At 41.2% G+C, this 19,178-nt stretch overlaps 1 protein-coding gene across 1 annotated transcript; it reads left to right on the top strand.

Moving 5' to 3' along the window:
- The first annotated feature begins 1,813 nt into the window (after positions 1 to 1,813).
- ZNF285 (zinc finger protein 285) lies at positions 1,814 to 6,791 on the top strand. Its single transcript, XM_045815044.2, has one exon. The coding sequence runs from the start codon at positions 4,452 to 4,454 to the stop codon at positions 5,979 to 5,981; it is 1,530 nt and encodes a 509-aa protein (XP_045671000.2). The 5' UTR covers positions 1,814 to 4,451; the 3' UTR covers positions 5,982 to 6,791.
- Positions 6,792 to 19,178: the final 12,387 nt, after the last annotated feature.

Here is a 19,178-nt window from a genome sequence, read left to right as displayed (position 1 = left end):
TTCCAAAGAAGACGTGCAGATGGCCAACAAACACATGAAAAGATGCTCAACATCACTCATTATCAGCAAAATGCAAATCAAAACCACAATGATGGGCACCTGCGTGGCTCAGTGGGTTAAGCGTCTGCCTTCAGCTCAGGTCATGATCCCAGGGTCCTGGGATCGAGGCCCACATTGGGCTCCCTGCTCAGCGGGGAATCTGCTTCTCCCCCTCCCTCTGCCCCTTTGTCCCTTCCCCTGATCATGCTCTCTCTCTCAAGTAAATAAATAAAATCTTTTTTAAAAAACCACAATGAGATACCACCTTACACCTGTCAGAATGGCTAAAATCAACAACACAAGAAATAAGTGTTGACCAGGATGTGGAGAAAAGGGAACCCTTGTGCACTGTTGGTGGGAATGAAAATTAGTGCAGCCACTATGGAAAACAGTATGGAGGTTCCTCAGAAAATTAAAAACAGAACTACTGTGTGAGCTAATAATTCCACTACTGATTCTACTGTTTTTTTAATACTTAGTTACTGATACCCAAAGTGCTTCCAATTGTCCCAATAATTTCCTTTTTACTTTTTTTTTAATATGGCAGCCAGTGCTTTTAGTTGCCTTGTCTGCTTAGTCCAATAGAAATAGATTAATCTGCCATGACAGAGAAAATAAAATATCAAGTCTTGATGTACGATAGGGAATGAACACCCGGCCACCGCTAGGCTAGGGTATCAGTACAAACTTTTTGGTGGACAATTTGGATAATATCAGTCAAAATGTAAAATATGCATACTCAAGTAATAAGTAGTCTTTGGTCTAGGAATTTATTTTATAGAAATGCTTTTATAAGTACTCAAAGACAGATGTTCATGGATGTTTATTGGAACATTCTTTGTGTGACTGTGGATGGTTAACGGGGACGCAGGCAATGTGGAGAAAAGAAGAGAAACTTGGCCTACCCAAAACTTTGAATTTCTTCTATGTTTCTCATTTCTTTTGCACTAGTAAGGGTCCGTTCAGGACACAAAAAAGGACACTGGCTATTTGAACAGGAAGAATTTAATGGAATTGTTGACGAGGTATGGAGTTGTGAGCCAGGTAACTGAGGGGTAAAGAGAGAACTCTACAATATCATGGAAGTACCACCTGTGGGAAGTAACTGCCAACCTGGCTGAGGGAACCAAAGGGAGAGATTAAATCACGGGAACTTGGAAACTGAGAGAAGGGGCCTTGTGGAGCTGAAATGCAGAACTGTGAAGAGGGGTTGCTGGCTGGCTGGTGTCTTAGAGCTCAGCGAAGAAGCCTAGGGGTCAGGGACCCAGACTTCAGATATCTCTAGGGAAAGGGACTGCTACCACCAGCGGAACTTAGCATTACAGAGGTGATACCCCAGAACAGGAGGCAAACCGGCAGGAACAAGTCCCTTCTTTCTCCCCCAACCTTGCAGAGTCCCTCCTGCGCCCCCTAGTGGCAGAGCCTCACGCAGAGCCGTTCTCAGATTCAAAGTGTGATTTGCAGAGTCGTGGCTCCCGCATTACAAGTATAGTTTAAACTGGAGAGTTTGGAGCAGAAAGACAACAACCTAATGACCCGCGAAGCTTCCAGCTGTGCCCTTCTGCCAGTGGTCATCTGTGGATGACCCATGTGGCGTGTGCTTGATGTTTCAGGAAACCGTGACCTTCAAGGATGTGGCTGTGGTCTTCACGGAGGAAGAGCTGGCGCTACTGGACAAGGCCCAGATAAATCTGTACCAGGACGTGATGCTGGAGAACTTCAGGAACCTTGTCTCAGTGGGTGAGGACAACAGCCCTCTGTAACTAAGCAGCAAACCACTGGTCCTGTTCCCTCAAATAATCAGCTTCAAACCACATACAGTATTCCAGGGGGAGCACAAAGAGAAACTTTGGCCACTGGTGAGAATACTCGAGAGACACACATACCAAGGAGACCCCTGAAGTTAGTGAGTTTTAACAGATTAATGTGCGTGACTGGCCCCCGGTGAGGTGTTGATGAGGGAACTCACATCTTACCCCCCCCGGCCCATGGGCCTCCAATACAGTTAGGAGGCCACCCTGGCCTCCTCTCGTTTTAGGCTGTCATCTGCTCTCATGTTTCCCAAAGCGAGGTTGATAACATTCACACACTGGCATGGGCCTTGGTTGCTTCTGGAGAAAAACCAGTGTTTTGGGTTAGCTAGTGTTAAAGGAACTAAACCAGGATCTGGTGTATAGTGAATGTGGTATAAGTGTCAGCTTATTTGCTTTCTCGTTGATAAATATCCAATTTTAATTTCTCAGAGGCTCATACACAAATATGTATTACCTTGGTTTAGTTTATGAGATATTCCTTCTTTTACAGAGGAAACAGCTGAGGCACAGAGTAGTTAAATAACTTGCCCATGGTTACATAGCTTGTAAGAAGTAGGATGTAAACCCTCCTTATCTGGATGTTTTGTTTTGGTTTTAGAGAGAGAGAGAAAGTGTGCATGCATATGTGAGTGGAGATGGGGGGAGCAGAGAGAGAGGGAGAGAACCTTAAGCAGGCTCCATGGCTCAGCATGGAGCCCATTGCAGGGCTCAATCTCACAACCCTGAGATCATGACCCGAACCGAAATCAAGAGTCAGACACTTAACCAACTGAGCCACCCAGGCACCCTAGACCCTGCGCTTTTTAAATAACCATGTGAAAGTAAGTACCATTATGTCTATAGATTATAGACGTGTGGCTAGTCTGCAGGATTCAACACTGTCAGTGAGTCTGAAATCAAGCTACTCTATCATAATCATCAGTTTTTAAAAAGCAAGATTGGTTAATGGACCAGAACACAAAAGAATTTGTCAGAGTACGTTGCACCTAGTAAGGTAAGTATCAGCTGGTGAAACTGTTTTAGTTAACAGTCTGTGTCTATTTGTGCATACCGGGTCACAGTGCAAATGCTTTTCTTACTATGGATATGGTCAAAATAACTAGAAAACGGCTCCTTTAGGCCTCTTGTGGGTAGCTCAAAGACCCCTTTCTCTGACACCACCTTACACACTAATGTCACTCTCAATAAGATGACTCAGAAACCACCACCTTGAACCAGGAGCAGTGTCCAGATGGTCTTGACCATAGTGTTCATGCCATTCTGAAGCCTGTTTTGGGGTGCCAAGGGTGTGACTACCCTCTTCTGCCTCATCTCCCTATGTTTTATGGCCCTGTGGTACAATCTTGCTTCCGTGGGGCCAGGCTACTAACAGTTCCACATTGCCCATTCTCATAGTCATGGGTATTTGAGATTCTGCGATTATCTAAAGAGGAGATGTTAAAGAAATGGATTATTGGATCTTAGAGCATGTGACTCTTGATCTCAAGATCATGAGCTCAAGCCCCACATTGGGAGTAGAGATTACTTATTAAAAAAAGAAAGAAAGAAAGAAATCACTGGATGGATTACGGGATCTTGGCGGACTTTATCTCTTCATGGAATCCAGAGAACCTCAGAGAAAAGGATGTCTCTTTAAGCCTGCCTCAAAGGTGTACATGTGCCTCCCCCATCAACCCCAGGACGATATTTGACAATGTTATCCCTATATCAGTCCCCATTGCTGTTTTAGGCTGACCACATACAGTTGGGCAGGTTGTGCAGAAACGTACATGATAATCCCACCTCATGTGACAGTAATGTGAAGGCAGGGGGATTAGCAGGAGACAAGACTTGTTGCTTGTTTCTGCAACTTTATATGGTGTCTTGGAAGGTCTTTGTGATCCTTTGTGTCTGTCGCCATGTCTAGCACTCCCATTATTGTATTGTACACACACACACACACACACACACACACACGCACCATAAATCGTATGGGAGTCTTCCCCCTCCCCCCCTTTTTATTTGCTTCGAGAGTGTGCGAGTGGGAGGAGGGGCAGAGAGAGAAGGAGAGGGAGAATCCCAAGCAGGGTTCATGCTCAGCATGGAGCCCAGTGTGAGGCTCAATCTCACAACCCTGAGATCGTGACCTGAGCCGAAATCAAGAGTCCGATGCTTAACTGAATGAGCCATCCAAGCACCCCTTCCCCATTCCTTTTGTAGCAAAGTGATTAAAGGTGTTTTATCAGCTGCTCGTGTAGGAGGGAGGTGAATTTCTTTCTTTATAAATTGTTCCCAAGATTTCTTTTCATTTCCCTGCAACATGTGAGTTTTAATTGGCAGCCCATGGATTAGAAGTCCTGTGATTCTGATTGTTTCCTAGATCAATAGGAGCCAGTGACAGCTTCCCACTCCATCCTACTTCATTTCTCAAAACCTCTGCAGGGATAACTTACTTGTTCTCTTAGCCAAATTCTCTTTCTCCTCATAGGAGACAGGATTAAAAACAACATTTCACATCTTCAGGGCAAAGGGTTGAGTTATCTCTCCCAAGAAGTGCTCTACTGCTGGCAGATTTGGAAACAAAGGGTCAGTGAATTAACTGTGAGTCAGGAGTATGTCATGAATCTTCAGGGAGATTGTCCCCAGCATTTAGGGGGAGATGTTTCCCTCTGTGAAAAGTGGGCGGGAGCGTCTCTTCAGATTTCTGAAGAAGAAAACTGTGTAATAAGTGCCATTAATTTAGAAAAGCAAGGTGGCACAGCAGGGAAAGGCCTGACACAAGTCCTTAACCCAGAATCTTGGAAGGGAGCCAACATGGTGACGGAGCCTCAGAATTCTCGAGGACAGTGTGGGAGAATCCATGTGGAAGAGAAAGTGTGTGGATGTGCTCAGTGTGATGACAGCACCAGTCAGACATCACGTGATCATGGTGATTCCCAAGAATGTAAAGAAGAGGAACCTCATAGATACACTGACTGTGGGAAACACTTGGCTATGAAATCAGCAGTCAAACAACATAACGGGGTCCCTGTGGTTCCACAGCCTGTCAAATGTAAGAACTATGGGGTGGGCTTCAGAGATGGTGCAGACCCCCCTGTTCATCACAGCGCTCACATAGGAGAAAAGTCTTGTAGATGTGACCAGTGTGGAAAGGACTTTAGTCAGAGCTCAGATATCGTTGTTCACTGTAAAACTCATTCAGATGACAAAGCTTACGAATGTCAAGAGTGGGCAGAGGGCTGCAGCCAGAGCCCAGACCTTCCCAGATATCAAAAAGGCCCCTCAGGAGACAAACCCTATAAATGTCTTGAATGTGGCAAGGTCTTCAGGCGCAACTCCTCTCTTCACAACCATCACCGGGTCCACACGGGGGAGATGCCCTACAGATGTGACGTGTGTGGGAAGGGGTTCGGATTTAGGTCGCTGCTTTGTATTCATCAGGGAGTACACACAGGGAAAAAGCCCTATAAATGTGAGGAGTGCGGGAAGGGCTTCGATCAGAGCTCCAATCTTCTTGTCCACCAGAGAGTCCACACTGGAGAGAAGCCCTACAAATGCAGTGAGTGTGGCAAATGCTTCAGTTCAAGCTCTGTTCTTCAAGTCCACCGGAGGCTGCACACAGGGGAGAAACCTTATAGGTGCGGCGAGTGTGGCAAGGGCTTCAGCCAAAGCACACACCTCCACATTCACCAGAGAGTTCACACCGGGGAGAAGCCCTACAAATGCAACGTGTGCGGAAAGGCTTTTGCATACAGTTCAGTTCTTCACACTCACCAGAGGGTTCATACGGGAGAAAAGCCTTACAAATGTGAGGTGTGTGGTAAAGGCTTCAGTTATAGCTCATATTTTCACTTACATCAAAGAGACCACACCAGAGAGAAGCCGTATAAATGTGACGAGTGTGGTAAGGGCTTCAGTCGGAATTCAGATCTTCATGTGCATCTCAGAGTCCACACAGGAGAGAGGCCCTATAAGTGCAAAGAATGTGGGAAGGGCTTCAGTCGTAACTCATACCTTCTCGCTCACCAGAGAGCACATGCAGCTGCAGTGCCACATACATGTCGTGAGCATGGCAGTGGCTTTAGTTATAGCTCAGACCTTCTCACTCATCAAAGACTGCGTGAGAGGACAGAAACGTTCTCAGTGTAATTCTCCAAGGGGCCAATCAGGAAAGCAAGCAAGTCCATGTATTCCAGGTGATGGAGGCTTACTCAGTCGCTGGGAGGGCTGGGGCAGCAGAGGACAAGGACGCTGCCACCCATGATGTCATTCTGCAGCTCTGAAGCAAGGGTTCATAAGAGTATTCCAGGGAACTGCTGTGGATCTCAAGAACTTCTACAAAACTCCCACCAACTGTCACATGCCACAGGGGCAAAGTAGTGATAATCGACAGATGGACAGTTTGTGGCAATGACGATAATTGGAGATCAAATTTCTGTGAATGGATATGCCCAGGAAGGAAATTATAATTGAGATGGGTACAGTGAGGACTTCAGGCCAGCCAAAATCTGTAGATTTTTTTTTTAAAGAGAGTACCCACTAGAAAGATATTTAAAAGAGTGCTTATGTTCTTAGTGTGGTAAGAATATTCGTCGATTCTCAGGCTTTCAAATCCATTAGATTTTCTACACAGGGAGAAGCTCTATGAAGTGATATTTTATGGGCATGGCTGTGTGTTCATCTTGCTGGTTCCATTTCTTGGTCACGTAGAGACTCCATTTCCCAGAAGCCCTTGCAGTTAAGAGCTGGTCCATGTGATAGAGTTCCAAGCAGCAGACTACGAGCAAAAGTAATATAAGTTACTTCCAGGCCTGGCCCTTAGAAACATCTTGTGATGTCCTCCAGCCATCTTTCCTGTCATAGTGACCTTGGAGGCTTGACTGGCAGAAGGTGGCTGTCTGACCTGTGTTGTACCTTGTTTTCCTTGAGTAAGAAATAAACATTTATTGTGTTATACTATGACATTTTGACAGTTTATTTGTTGCTAGTATTGCCCAGGCTCTTTAGCAGCAATGTATTTCATGGTCACTGGAGTTCACATAAGAAAGCAACTTTATAATTGAGTTCAAAACTTTTAAGTCGTTAAGGCTATATGTGGCAGTGCAGCTATCTTAAATGGTGTGGCTACGACTTCTTTGGTGAGAATCTTCATTCATTGGTGTGTGCATAAAAAAGAAATGCTCCAGGTAATGTGCTTGTGATGAAACTTTAGCAAAAGTGCAATCTGCAGACATAAGAAATCCCACACAGTAGAGAAACTCTGTAAGGTGCACTAATGGGAAAAGCTTGTCGATAGGAAGTTAACCAGACTAGGTGTCCTGCAAATAGCCTTAATAAAGTAAATCAAGTAAAATTAATATTTACTGCGGTGACTAACAACTTACAGAAGGCCAAGAGCGTCCGTTGTCGGAAGCTGGCACCACCGCTTCTCAACAGTCTTGTTTAATAAAAATGGGGTTTTAGAAGGTGCTTGTTTTGTCAAGTTCCTTCAACAATTGTGATTTATTTTGGAATTATAGGTGGATTTGGGAGGAGGAGATACACTCACGGTATCTTTTTTCATCTTCAAAACTAATGTCTTTTGTTGTATCTTAGTTGATCTATAGGTTTCTTCATTTGGATCATGTTTTCTTCTTAGTTTTTCTTACATTATAATTTCCTATGACTTATGGTTTATATATGGAACAACCATTCAAAATCAAAACCATCCCTAAAATGTTGCTTTCTTACTGATCCAGGTGAGCAACAGTGAAACATTAATAAAACTCAGTGTCAGTAAGGGAATGGAAAAACCGGGGCGCCTGGGTGGCACAGTGGTTAAGCGTCTGCCTTCGGCTCAGGGCGTGATCCCGGCGTTATGGGATCGAGCCCCACATCAGGCTCCTCCGCTGTGAGCCTGCTTCTTCCTCTCCCACTCCCCCTGCTTGTGTCCCCTCTCTCGCTGGCTGTCTCTATCTCTGTCAAATAAATAAATAAAATCTTAAAAAAAAAAAAAAGGGGGAATGGAAAAACCAGTGGTTGGTGGGGAAAAATACAGGTGCAACATTTCTGGAGAGGAATTTGTCAATATGTATCAAAGGGTATAATGTGCATTATCTTTGAACTAGTAATTCCACTTTTCAGAATTTATCTTTACAGTGTAATTGCACAAATGGGAAAGATGGTTTCAGAAGGGAACATATTCCAAGAATATTTACAATAATAAAAATTGTAAACAACCTGAAGATACATAAGAGATTGAATTAATTTTGGTACTTCTGTATAATGAAACAAAATATCACCATTAAAAATGATGTAAAAATTTCCAGATATAGTTTGGAGGAAAAAATCACGTTGTGAAAGATCATTACAGGATGACCCCTGACTAATACCCAAGTTTTAGAGCACAAAATAGCACTGGGAGTGGTCCCTTCCATCACTCTACACTGCACTTTTCAGCGTTGTTTCGAGGGTTGTTTGGACTGTTTAATCCAAGTGGGGTTATGCAAAATGTAGGAAATGCTTTCCCCAAATTATCTTCCTTTCTCTGTGTTCAGATGCTTGTGATAACAGTTTTGTCACTAGACATTCACCAATCCTTAATATGATGTTTTTCTGAAAAGCGTTGTGAGTAGAGCTCATGGTGGAGAGGGGAGGTTGTTTGGAGAAAGCAAGTCCTGGTTTGTGAGGTTTTGGTTTAGACAGATGCTTCCAGAGATGGAAGGCAATGGGCTTGCCCTATCACCGGGTGGCTACCGTAGTGTAGCTCCTTGCATGGGTAATTACTGTAAATGGACTGTGGGAAAGCCAGCTGTCCTCTCACTGTGTGGCCTTCCTTTGCATCTCTGTGCTGATTATTCTGTTTTACAATCCTTGGCTTGCTGACCCTTATCCTATATGTCTTCCTATGTAACCCAACATTTATAGACCAGTAGCTGGGATTTTGGAAGTGGCAATCATTATAGTTCAGTCTAGGGGCAATGTGCCAGGTTATTGCCTTCCAGTTCCAAATTCACCCTTTGATACATACTCTATGATAATGAAAAAAAATTTCTTTGAGCATTTCTCCTTTGCAGTAAACACAATGTTACACTTTGTCAGCCGAGGGTGTCCGAGGGAGATTGCAGGAGGGCGGGATCTCCTGATGTCTGTAGCAGCTGCGTGGTCGGTCAGCAGTGTGGAAGTGAGGACATCTGGTCCTACTCTGCACTAGCCAAACACCCAGAATGCACAGTTCCTTGATGATCTTGCAGCTCTAGCCTGTTGATCACATTCCCATGGACCTCTGGTTGTGGACCCTTCACATTCTAGGCCTTTTACTCACATAGGCACACCCATTCCCTCTGCACATCCATGTACCTGGCCACTGGCTGTGGCTCATCTGTTCCCCAAATGGTTGCCATCTGTACCCTTCCTCATTCTGCATGCCCATGCGTCCAACACCCGTTGCAACTTGCCTACAAACCAACCACACTCTAGAATGTTGCTTCCCACTTGACCAGAAACCAGGGACCACCTCTGACTCAGGCAAAACAGAAAACTTCTCTGCCACCCAGTAGGCTACAGCTGTATTTTCTTCATAAAGTCTGAGTCTGATGTTTTCTCCAAGGTTCTTTCCTCAGAAACTCTCAGTATTGTACCACATAGAGTTTTAAAATATTGTATGGTTACTTTTTAAAAGTTTAATAATTTGTATATTAAATTTCCATTTAAATCACTGTAATTTCAGTCCCCTTATTGGACTCAGACTGATCAGGTGGCAACTGTAATTGCTGTTTTAATGGGAGTTTTAAGGTCAAAGAGTACAATGAGCTTCAGGCAAATCAACAGTGGTGGAGGAGAAAATAAAAGAAATATACGCTAACTGTCAGCCTTGATAGCTGCAGACATAAAGGGCTTGGAAGACTGGCCTCAACATCTATAGGCAAACTGGAACACATCATAAGAAACCTGGTGTGGGAGATCTCGGTGAACAGATTTCTTACACCTGATGTGGACAGAGCCATCCCAGGGAATAAAGTTACATCTTAATAAGGTGATCTGCTATCAATAAGATAATATGAATGTGGGAAAAGGTTAAGTCAGAGGTGAAATCCAGGGTAATCATGGTTTGGTATTTACCAGGGAAAGAGACTTTTGGGGTCCAGGGTTGGTGCAACTTTTCCTCAGGACAGAGATCAATCTTCAGCCTTGGTGTAGGTGCCACACACAGTATTCCTGTTTGGCCAGGAGAAGCCCTTGCATGTGACATTTAGTGTTCTTTCTCAGCTTTCTTGAGGTATAATTGATACACAAAAACTGCAGATATTTAATGTTTATAATTGAATGAGTTTAGACATGCGCATAGACCTGTAAAACCATCACGACAATCAAGGTAATGTATCTATCACCTCGAAAAGTTTTCATCTGTCTCTTTGTTTTTGTATTAGGATTTTTTTGTGGTAACATGAGATCTACCTCTTAGCAAACTTTTAAGTGTATAATACGGTATTACTGATTTTAGGCACTATGCTGTACAGCAGATCTCTAGAACGAATTTACCTTGTATAACTGAAGTACCAATTGAACAGCTCCCCACTTCCCCCTCCTCCTGGCTTCTGGTAATCACCATTCTATTCTCTGCTCCTATGAATTTGACTAATTGGGTACTTCATTTAAATAGAATCATGCCATTTCTGTTCTGTGACTGGCTTATTTCACTTACCATATAGTCATCAACATGCTAAAGAATGAAATTGGACCCCTATCTTAGACCACTCACAAAAATAAATATAAATGAATTGAAGACTTAAATATAAAACCTGAAACCATAAAACTCCTAGAAGAAAACATAGGTGAAACTTCTTTACATTGGTCTTGGCAGTGATTTCTTGGATATGACACCAAAAGCACAATTGACAAAAGTGAAAGTAGACAAGGGGATGATAACAAACTAAAAAGCTTCCACACAGCAAAGGAAATAATCAAAAGAATGAAAAGGCAATCTATGGAATGGGAGAAAATCTATGCAACACATATATCTGATAAGGGGTTAATGTATAAAATACAATAGCAAAAACCAACACAACAACCTGATTTTAAAATGGGTGCAGGACTTGAATAGACACTTCCCAAAGAAGACGTACAAATGTCCAACAGGTTTATGAAAAGATGCTCAGCATCACTAATCACTGAAATGCAAATCAAAACCACAATAAGATATCAATTCACACGGGTAGGATGGCTATTATTAAAAACAACAACAACCCAAGAGATAATAAGTGTTGAGGATGTGGGGAAATTGGAACTCTTCTACACTGTTTGTGGGAATTAAAATGGTACAGCCTATATGGAAAACAGCAGTGGAGATCTCCCCCCAAAATTAAAAATGTAACTACCATACAATCCCATTTATGGATATGTACCCCAAAGAACTGAAAGGATGATTTATCTGCATTCTCATGTTCATTGCAGCGCTGCTCCCAGTAGCCAAGTTAAGAAACAATCCACATGTCCATTGACAGATGGACAGATAAGTGGATACAGAAAATATGGTATATACATACAGTGGAATATTATTCAGCCTTAAAAAGGAGATCTTGCCATTTTAACATTTAGCTTTGTAAATAAAATTCTGAAAGAGAGTGACATCAGCAACATGGTAGAATAGGAGTTTTCTACAATCATCCCTTTACCCCATAGAGCATTGATTTTGACAACCATCCATGAAAAAGAGTACCTTTCTGGAAGTCCAGGAGTCCAACAAAGTTCCAGCACACCTTTGTTGTTTTTTATTATTATTTTTAAAATTATGTTCAATTAGACAACATATTATACATCATTAGTTTTTTTTTAAAGATTTTATTTATTTATTTATTTGATAGAGACAGCCAGCGAGAGAGGGAACACAAGCAGGGGGGGTGGGAGAGGAAGAAGCAGGCTCCTAGTGGAGGAGCCTGATGTGGGGCTCGATCCCGGAACGCCGGGATCACGCCCTGAGCCGGAGGCAGACGCTTAACGACTGCGCCACCCAGGCGCCCCTATACATCATTAGTTTTTGATGTAGTGTTCAAAGATTCCTTAGTTGCGTGTAACACCGAGACCAACACACCTTTGAAGCAAAAATAGACACACTGAAAAGGGTAAGAACAGTTTCACTTTACCCCACAACACTACTCCCCCAAAGTGGCACAGCTTAGTGGCAAGAGAGATCCTCTTTATTTCTCTCATGGGGAAAAGTGAAAGTATGTGAGTGAGTACCTGTCTCGCCCAGCTGTGTGGGATGCTGGCCCAAAAGCCCACTTCTTTCTGTCCTCACCCACAACATTTAGGTGATTTGGACTATTGAGAGAGGCTGGGAGCACAGAAACCAGGATTAAGAACTCATCAAAGGGATGCTACCAACCACTCTGCAGTTCATCCCACGAACCCCTTTTCAGAACCCAACAGGAAGCCTGCCCATAAGCTGCTGGGAACACGCCATCTGTGGACCTCCTTTCCAACTGGCTCACAGACATCCTCCCCCGCAACAATGCTCTGCACACCTCACTGCCCTGAACGTGGCTGGCTGCCGATATGTGCTCCCCAGGATGGTGAGTGCAAGCCTTTGCAGATGGCTAGTGAGCACCTGCAGAAAGCCATCCCAACCCTGTGAGATTGGGAGAAAACTCATGAATTTGAGCATTTCAGAGAATGCCCTGGGAAAACAAGTGGGAAGCTCTCATCATTCGACCTGGCTTTGAGGGATCAAGAGAAGGCATACATTTTAAGAACTTTCCCCAAGAGGGAACAAAAGGTATAGAATGGGCAGGCACATCCATAGAACGGGTCTAAGAAATCCTCAAAATTCTTGGCCAAACTGACTGGTGAAGCTATTTCTCTCCTGAAGCCAGTCAGTAAAGACTGAAGATGGTGTCTTCATTAAATGCAAAACCAGCAATGCAAGACTCCAAGAAACACAAAAAAATCAAGGAAATATGATAGTACCACCAAAGAAACAATAATTTTCCAGTAACCAATCCCATAGCAAGGAGGTCTAAGAATTACCCAACAAAGAATTCAATATAATTTTTTAAAGAAAGCTCAGCAAGCTACCAGAGAACACAGACAACTCAATTAGATCAGGAAAACAATATGTGAACATAACTAGGAGCCGAGCAGAGAAATAGAATTTTTTTTTTTAAAAAGAGTTGAACACATTCTAGAGCTAAAGAATAAAGAATGAATGAAATGGAAAAAAACACAATAGAGAGTGTCAAAATGAATTTGATCAAGCAGAGCAAAGAATCTGTGAACTTGAAGACAAGTTGTTTGAAATTATCCAGTCAGAGGAGAAAAATATCATATGTTCTCACTTATATGTGGAATCTAAAACAAAAAAACCAAATGCATAGAAACAGAAAAGATTTGTTTCCAGAGGCAGGGAATGAGGAATTGTTGAAATGGGTGGGAGTAATCAAAAAGTAAAACCTCAAGTTATATATTAAGTCATGCAGATATAATGTACAGCATGGTGACCATAGATAATAATACAGTATCGTATATTTGAAAGTTGCTAAGAGAGTAGATCTTAAAAGTTCTAGTCATCAGAAAAAATTGTAACTATGTGTAGTAATGGATGTTAACTGGACTTATTATGATGATACTTTAACAACATATACATATATTGAACCATTATGTTGTACACCTATAACTAAAATAATGTTATGTCAATTACATCTCAATTTTTAAAATCAGAAAAAAAGTTAATGAAAAATGGTGAATTACAGTAGCTTTATTTTTATGGCACTTTATACTTTTCAAAGTGTTGTTCTATACATTATTTTATTTTGCCAGTTTTATTCAATATGCAAATGTAATTTATAGATAATAGATCATCAAACCTAAATCAAAAAAGTCTTGAATTATCTTGCTAAACTTGAACTTTTAACTCAATAAGAATTATATATGATCATCCCAATTCTGCATCAGTGTTCTCTGAATTAATGAGGTTTTGCTCCATTGTACCTATAATAGATCTGACAATTTTATGGCCATCTTATATCCCAGAGTGCCACTTCCACCTACACATTAGTAATAAATACTGCTTCTTCGTCTAGGAAATTTTGTCCAAACAGAGCATCCCATTTAAAGAAAAAAAAATAGTGGCAATGTCAAAAGCTGGCAAGGATGCAGAGAAACTGCATCATACATTTTTTAAAAAATATTTTATTTATTTATTCGACAGAGATAGAGACAGCCAGCGAGAGAGGAAACACAAGCAGGGGGAGTGGGAGAGAAAGAAGCAGGCTCATAGCAGAAGAGCCTGATGTGGGGCTCGATCCCATAACGCCGGGATCACGCCCTGAGCCAAAGGCAGACGCTTAACCGCTGTGCCACCCAGGCGCCCCTGCATCATACATTTCTGTTGGGAATTTCTTTGGAAAGAATTTTGACAGTTCCTTAAAGAGCTAAACATGTACTTACCATACACCCCATCTACTGCAGTCCTGGACATTTACCACCGAGAAATAAAAAATTAATGTACAGACACACGTAAAAAATCTGTACATGAATGTTAATATTTATTTATAATAGCAAAAAAGAAACAATCAAAATATTCCTCAATAGGTAAACGGTTAAACAAACTCTGGCACGTCCACATTAGGGAATACCACTCAGCAATAAAAAGCAGTGGATTGTTGATACATGCAACTACTTGGATGGATCTTGAGATCATTTTGCTGAGTGAAAAAGCCAACCTACTGTATCATTTCAATTATATAACATTCTCAAAATGACCAAATTACAGAGGTGGAAAATGGAGTTGCGGCATGCTGCTACCAACCAGCATCACGAGAGAGTGTCTTATTGCATATTGCTAGCCTGGGAAAAGATCAAAATTCAAAGTATGGTTTCTACTCAGTGGGTACTGTTTTCACACCATTGTAAATGGAACCACTGTAAGTCAGAGCATGTCTGTACTTATTAGGTGAACAGTGGGCTGGCTGGATGGCTACTGTGGGCTCTGCCGCCTCCCATTGCATTTAAGAATTCTTTTACTCTGAAAAATCTTTGCTTTTATCTTATTCTAATATATGTGAAACTTCAAAACTGACATTACTAAATATTCTTTTTCCTTTCATGGAGAGAGCATCTGTTATATAAGAGATCATATAGTCTGATTTGTGGTAATGGTTTCCTTGTTTTAAGCCCTGTTTTTACATATTTGCTGTTATTTCTTTTTGTTTCCTTCTCCAAAGGGAAACTAATCCAGGATTTTTGCTGTGGTTTAATTTAAGGGAATATGGTTTCTTGTTCAAATATTTCCAGTCCCTTCTATGAAGTATTCTTGCCCCCCCCATGACCCTGTATCCAACCTAGGCTTCAAATAATAATTCTACTTTACAGGAAATTTAGAAGATTGGGGGAGAAAGTTTAAGAAGGCCATTAGACAAATGCAGACTTGGATACCTAAGGTGACATCTTGACTTCTACAACAGCCCAAGAACATGAAAAGTGATGGTGGTGTGTGTTGGGGAGGGTAGATACGGTTTTAGAATAAATAAGTTTCAGGTGAGATGATCAAATACAATTAATCTGTTTGGATATTGATTGGAATAAACTAGCTGTAAAAAGCATTTTTTCAATAAACAGGGACTTAAACTGGCATACAGATTAGATAATACTAAGACTTGTTCATTTTGTTTCATAAAGTAATGATTTTTTGTGTACATAAGAAAATATTGTTATTTTTTAGCGATATATATATGTATATGTATATATATATAGTATTTGGAAGGAAATGATAATGTCAAGGACTAGCTTTAAAATACTTAAGAAAAAAAATTAAAAAATGGTAAGTGAAGCCAGAGTGGGAAATATTTTTTAAGTGTTGAATTTAAGGTATATGCATTTGGTGTCTCATGTTACTATTCTCAATACTTTTTTATTATTATTTCAATTAAAAAATTGTTTTCTGCCCAGAAGGAAAGCGGTAAGTAAGTACTTTCTGTTTCACCTGTCACAGTTATCTGGACTCCCATCTCCCACCTCAACCTACCTCTCCTCCTGAATAAAAGAAAAATACTCATAGCAAATATATAATATCAAAGAGCAACACAGGAGTAGTCAAAGCGAAGCCTGAGTTTGAACTAAAAAATTTTAAAGGAAATAGCCTTTTTCCCTATTAAAATATCTTCTCCAACTCCTTGCCAGTGCAGTTCCTTTCACTTGTCAAATACAACATTGCTGTCTCTGTTTTATAGCCTAATCTGTGCTTGGAATTCCTTGTGGATTCTTGGCATCTTGAAATAAACAGTTCATGCCAGATAGCAGTCAGAGGTAGATGAATACAGGCACATGTAAAGAGGCAATCAAGTCAAACCAAGTCTGAGATAAAATATTCCTTATGCAGCTCAGACCAAGCCCTTTAAAATCTTGTCTTTTGTCATACACATCACTTTTCTGCTAAAAAGGGTTAATTTCTTTTCATATGAAAAGCTTCGCTTTTTTCCCACGTACTAGTTCTTGGGGGAAAAAATTACCCCCCCAAAATAATAATAATAATAATAATAATAATAATAATAATAATAATAATAATAATAATAATAATAATAATAATAAATCAAAGGCTAATAGCTCCGGAGAAGAGTCTCAGGTAGAATTTAATTAAGGAAAAGAAATATAGGCGGGCCCGCGGAGGATTCTGGGAGTTGTAGTCGGAAGCACTTCCACTCCAGGGAGGCGGGGCTGTAGTTCTAAACCGCTTTAGGATTCTGGGAAGTGTAGTCCAGAAATTCCGCGCAGGGGACGACAGATCCTCTCCAGCAGTGTGGGTTGTGTCCCTCGTGTGAGGCTAGGCGTTCTGGAAAGGGAGTCGCAGGAACTTCCGCTCCAGGGTTGGTCGCGGCCATTAGTCCCCATGTAGTGATGAGACTTGAGTCCTAGCAGCGATTCTAGGCCTCCTCAGCCTAGGCGAGGGACGAGTGGTGTCCCAGCCTTCTGCCTTAAAGGCGAAAAGTAATGTCGGACGGAGGATAAGGGGTAGAGGTATTTGCGTTTCCCTCTGATTAGGCAGAGCTTCCTAGACTTTGGGGCGGATCGCGCGCCCCAGCTTGGCGGCGGGCTAGGGTTGTGAATCACTGTTTGGTGGTCTCCTGGGTGCTGAGCCCCTGCAGCCCTCTCCTGGACTAGCCAATCAGCGTTGACTTTTCCTAGCGCTGTAATGTTGGGCGAGTTGCTCTCTGTGAATAAGTTTCCTGGGTGTAATTATAGCACTAACCTAGTGGTCTTGTGAGAGTTAAATGAAGTTACTTCTAAAACGCGGGAGAACAGTGATGGCACACAGAAAAGCTTGCTTCTGGTTACGGGTGCACAGTGCTCCAGCCAAAGTAAATGTAACAATTAGCAAGTCTGTATGAAAATTTTAAATTTCCCTATATTAAAAAGACACCATACATAACGGGTGTAATGGACGTACGGTAAACTGGGCTGAAAATATGAACAACATATATGCTAGAAAGTGGCTCAATAATCTTGGAGATTCATAAGATAATGAAACTCCAAAAGAAATATGGATATGAACACAAAAGATGTGACTAGTCAGCTTGTAGCTCAACACCCTGACTGCACAACCTGTGGTCTCCAAGCTGATACTAGAGTGGAATCTACAATGCTGGCCTTTCCAGTGGAAATCTACAATGGAATCTACAATGCTGGCCTTTCCAGCATTCTGTAAGATCCCTGTGTCTGAAAGACAGGAAGACTAGGAAAATCAGTGGATCCCATTAGGGTTCACTGAACACATTGCTGTTCTTTTCTCAAGTTTATAAGAAGCAGTACAGTATATTTGCATATGAACAAAGAATGCAAGGACAACTTAAATATAAGTAATTAGATGGACTGCCTGGCAGCAGTCCATAGTCTATATGTTGTATAATTGGAGTAAGCATAGTGGGCTGAAAGGTAAATTCAGGTCCAGAGAGACCTACAGATGATTCAAATTGTATTGGGAATGCACACACTTTGCATATTTTTTCTACCCTCTTTTAGAGGTCTGAACACAATATATCCATAGGATAGGATCTGAGTTCTTATCTTCTGCCAATTATTTCATGAAGTGCTTTCTCAGTTTCATTTTTACCATTTAGAAATTGATCTTTAACTAGTTAATTGTCCTATTTAGGAACAAAACCTTTGCCCAAAACACAGATCCTTGGTGCCACTACATTGTCAAGCCACTCAAACTGCTCCCAGCCTTTGGCAACCATGCGTTTGATTTCTTTTCCTATAGTTTTTTTCTTTAGCAGTATACCATACCAGTAGAATTGTAAAATGTACACATTTTTGTCTCAATTCTTACACTTAGCATAATACTTGTGAAATTCATCCTTATTTTTGCATAAATCTAGTAATTACTTCTAGTTTATTTCTTTTTAATGGTTGACTAGTACTTCCATTGTATGGATATACCAAAAAAAAATTTTTTTTAAGTTATTGATGGGATTTTGATTAGGAAAAAATGAGAAAGTAATCTTTTGCTTTATATTTCCCTGGTGACATATAATGCAGAGTATCTTTTCATATGCTTATTTGTCATGTGTATATCTTCTTTGGTGAGGCGTCACAAAGTCTTTGACCCACTGTTAAAATGGATTGTTTGTCTTCTTGTTGAATGTTGAGAGTTCTTTGTATATTTTGGATAAAGGTCCTTTATCAAACGTCTTTTGCAAATATTTTCTCCCAGTCTGTGGTTTATCTTCCCATTTGTCTTGAGGTTGTCTTTTGCAGAGCAGAAGTTTTAATGAAGTCCAGTTTGTCAACTATTTCTTTCATGGATCATGCCCTTGGTATTGTATCTACAAAGGTACAGCCATCTCCAAGATCATCTAGATTTTCCCCTGTATTATATTCTAGGAGTTTTACATTTGCATTTTACAGTTAAGTTTGATCCATTTTGAGTTAATTTATGTGAAGGATGCAAGGTCTGTCTAGATTCTCCTTTTTTTTTTTTCTTTTTGCATTAGGACACCCGATTGTTCCAGAACATTTGTTGAAGACTATTTCTGAATCATTGTTTTGCCTTTTCTCCCTTGTCAAAAGTCAGTTGAGTGTTTTTGTATGAGTCTATTTCTGGGCTCTCTATTGTGGTTATTGATCTATTTATTCTTTTTTTAAATATTTATTTATTTATTTATTTATTTGAGAGAGGGAGAGAGAGAGAGAGAACAAGCAGGAGGTGCAGAGGGAGAGAGAATCTCAAGCAGACTCTGCACAGAGCGTGGAGCCTGACACAGGGCTTGATCTTATGACCCTGAGATCACAACATGAGCTGAAACCAAGAGTCAGATTCTCAACCAACTGCACCACCCAGGCACCCCTGTCTATTCTTTCGTCAATACTTCCACT

The sequence above is a fragment of the Ursus americanus genome, chromosome 21, assembly GCF_024610735.1.
Source record: "Ursus americanus isolate L20-20 chromosome 21, mUrsAme1.1.p, whole genome shotgun sequence".
NCBI lineage: Eukaryota > Metazoa > Chordata > Mammalia > Carnivora > Ursidae > Ursus > Ursus americanus.
Note: the sequence above shows the minus strand (reverse complement) of the source record. Positions and strands in the feature narration are given on the sequence as shown.

Excerpts from the sequence above, each read along its gene's own strand:
- ZNF285 (XM_045815044.2), top strand. The coding sequence starts at position 4,452 with ATGAATCTTCAGGGAGATTGTCCCCAGCATTTAGGGGGAGATGTTTCC.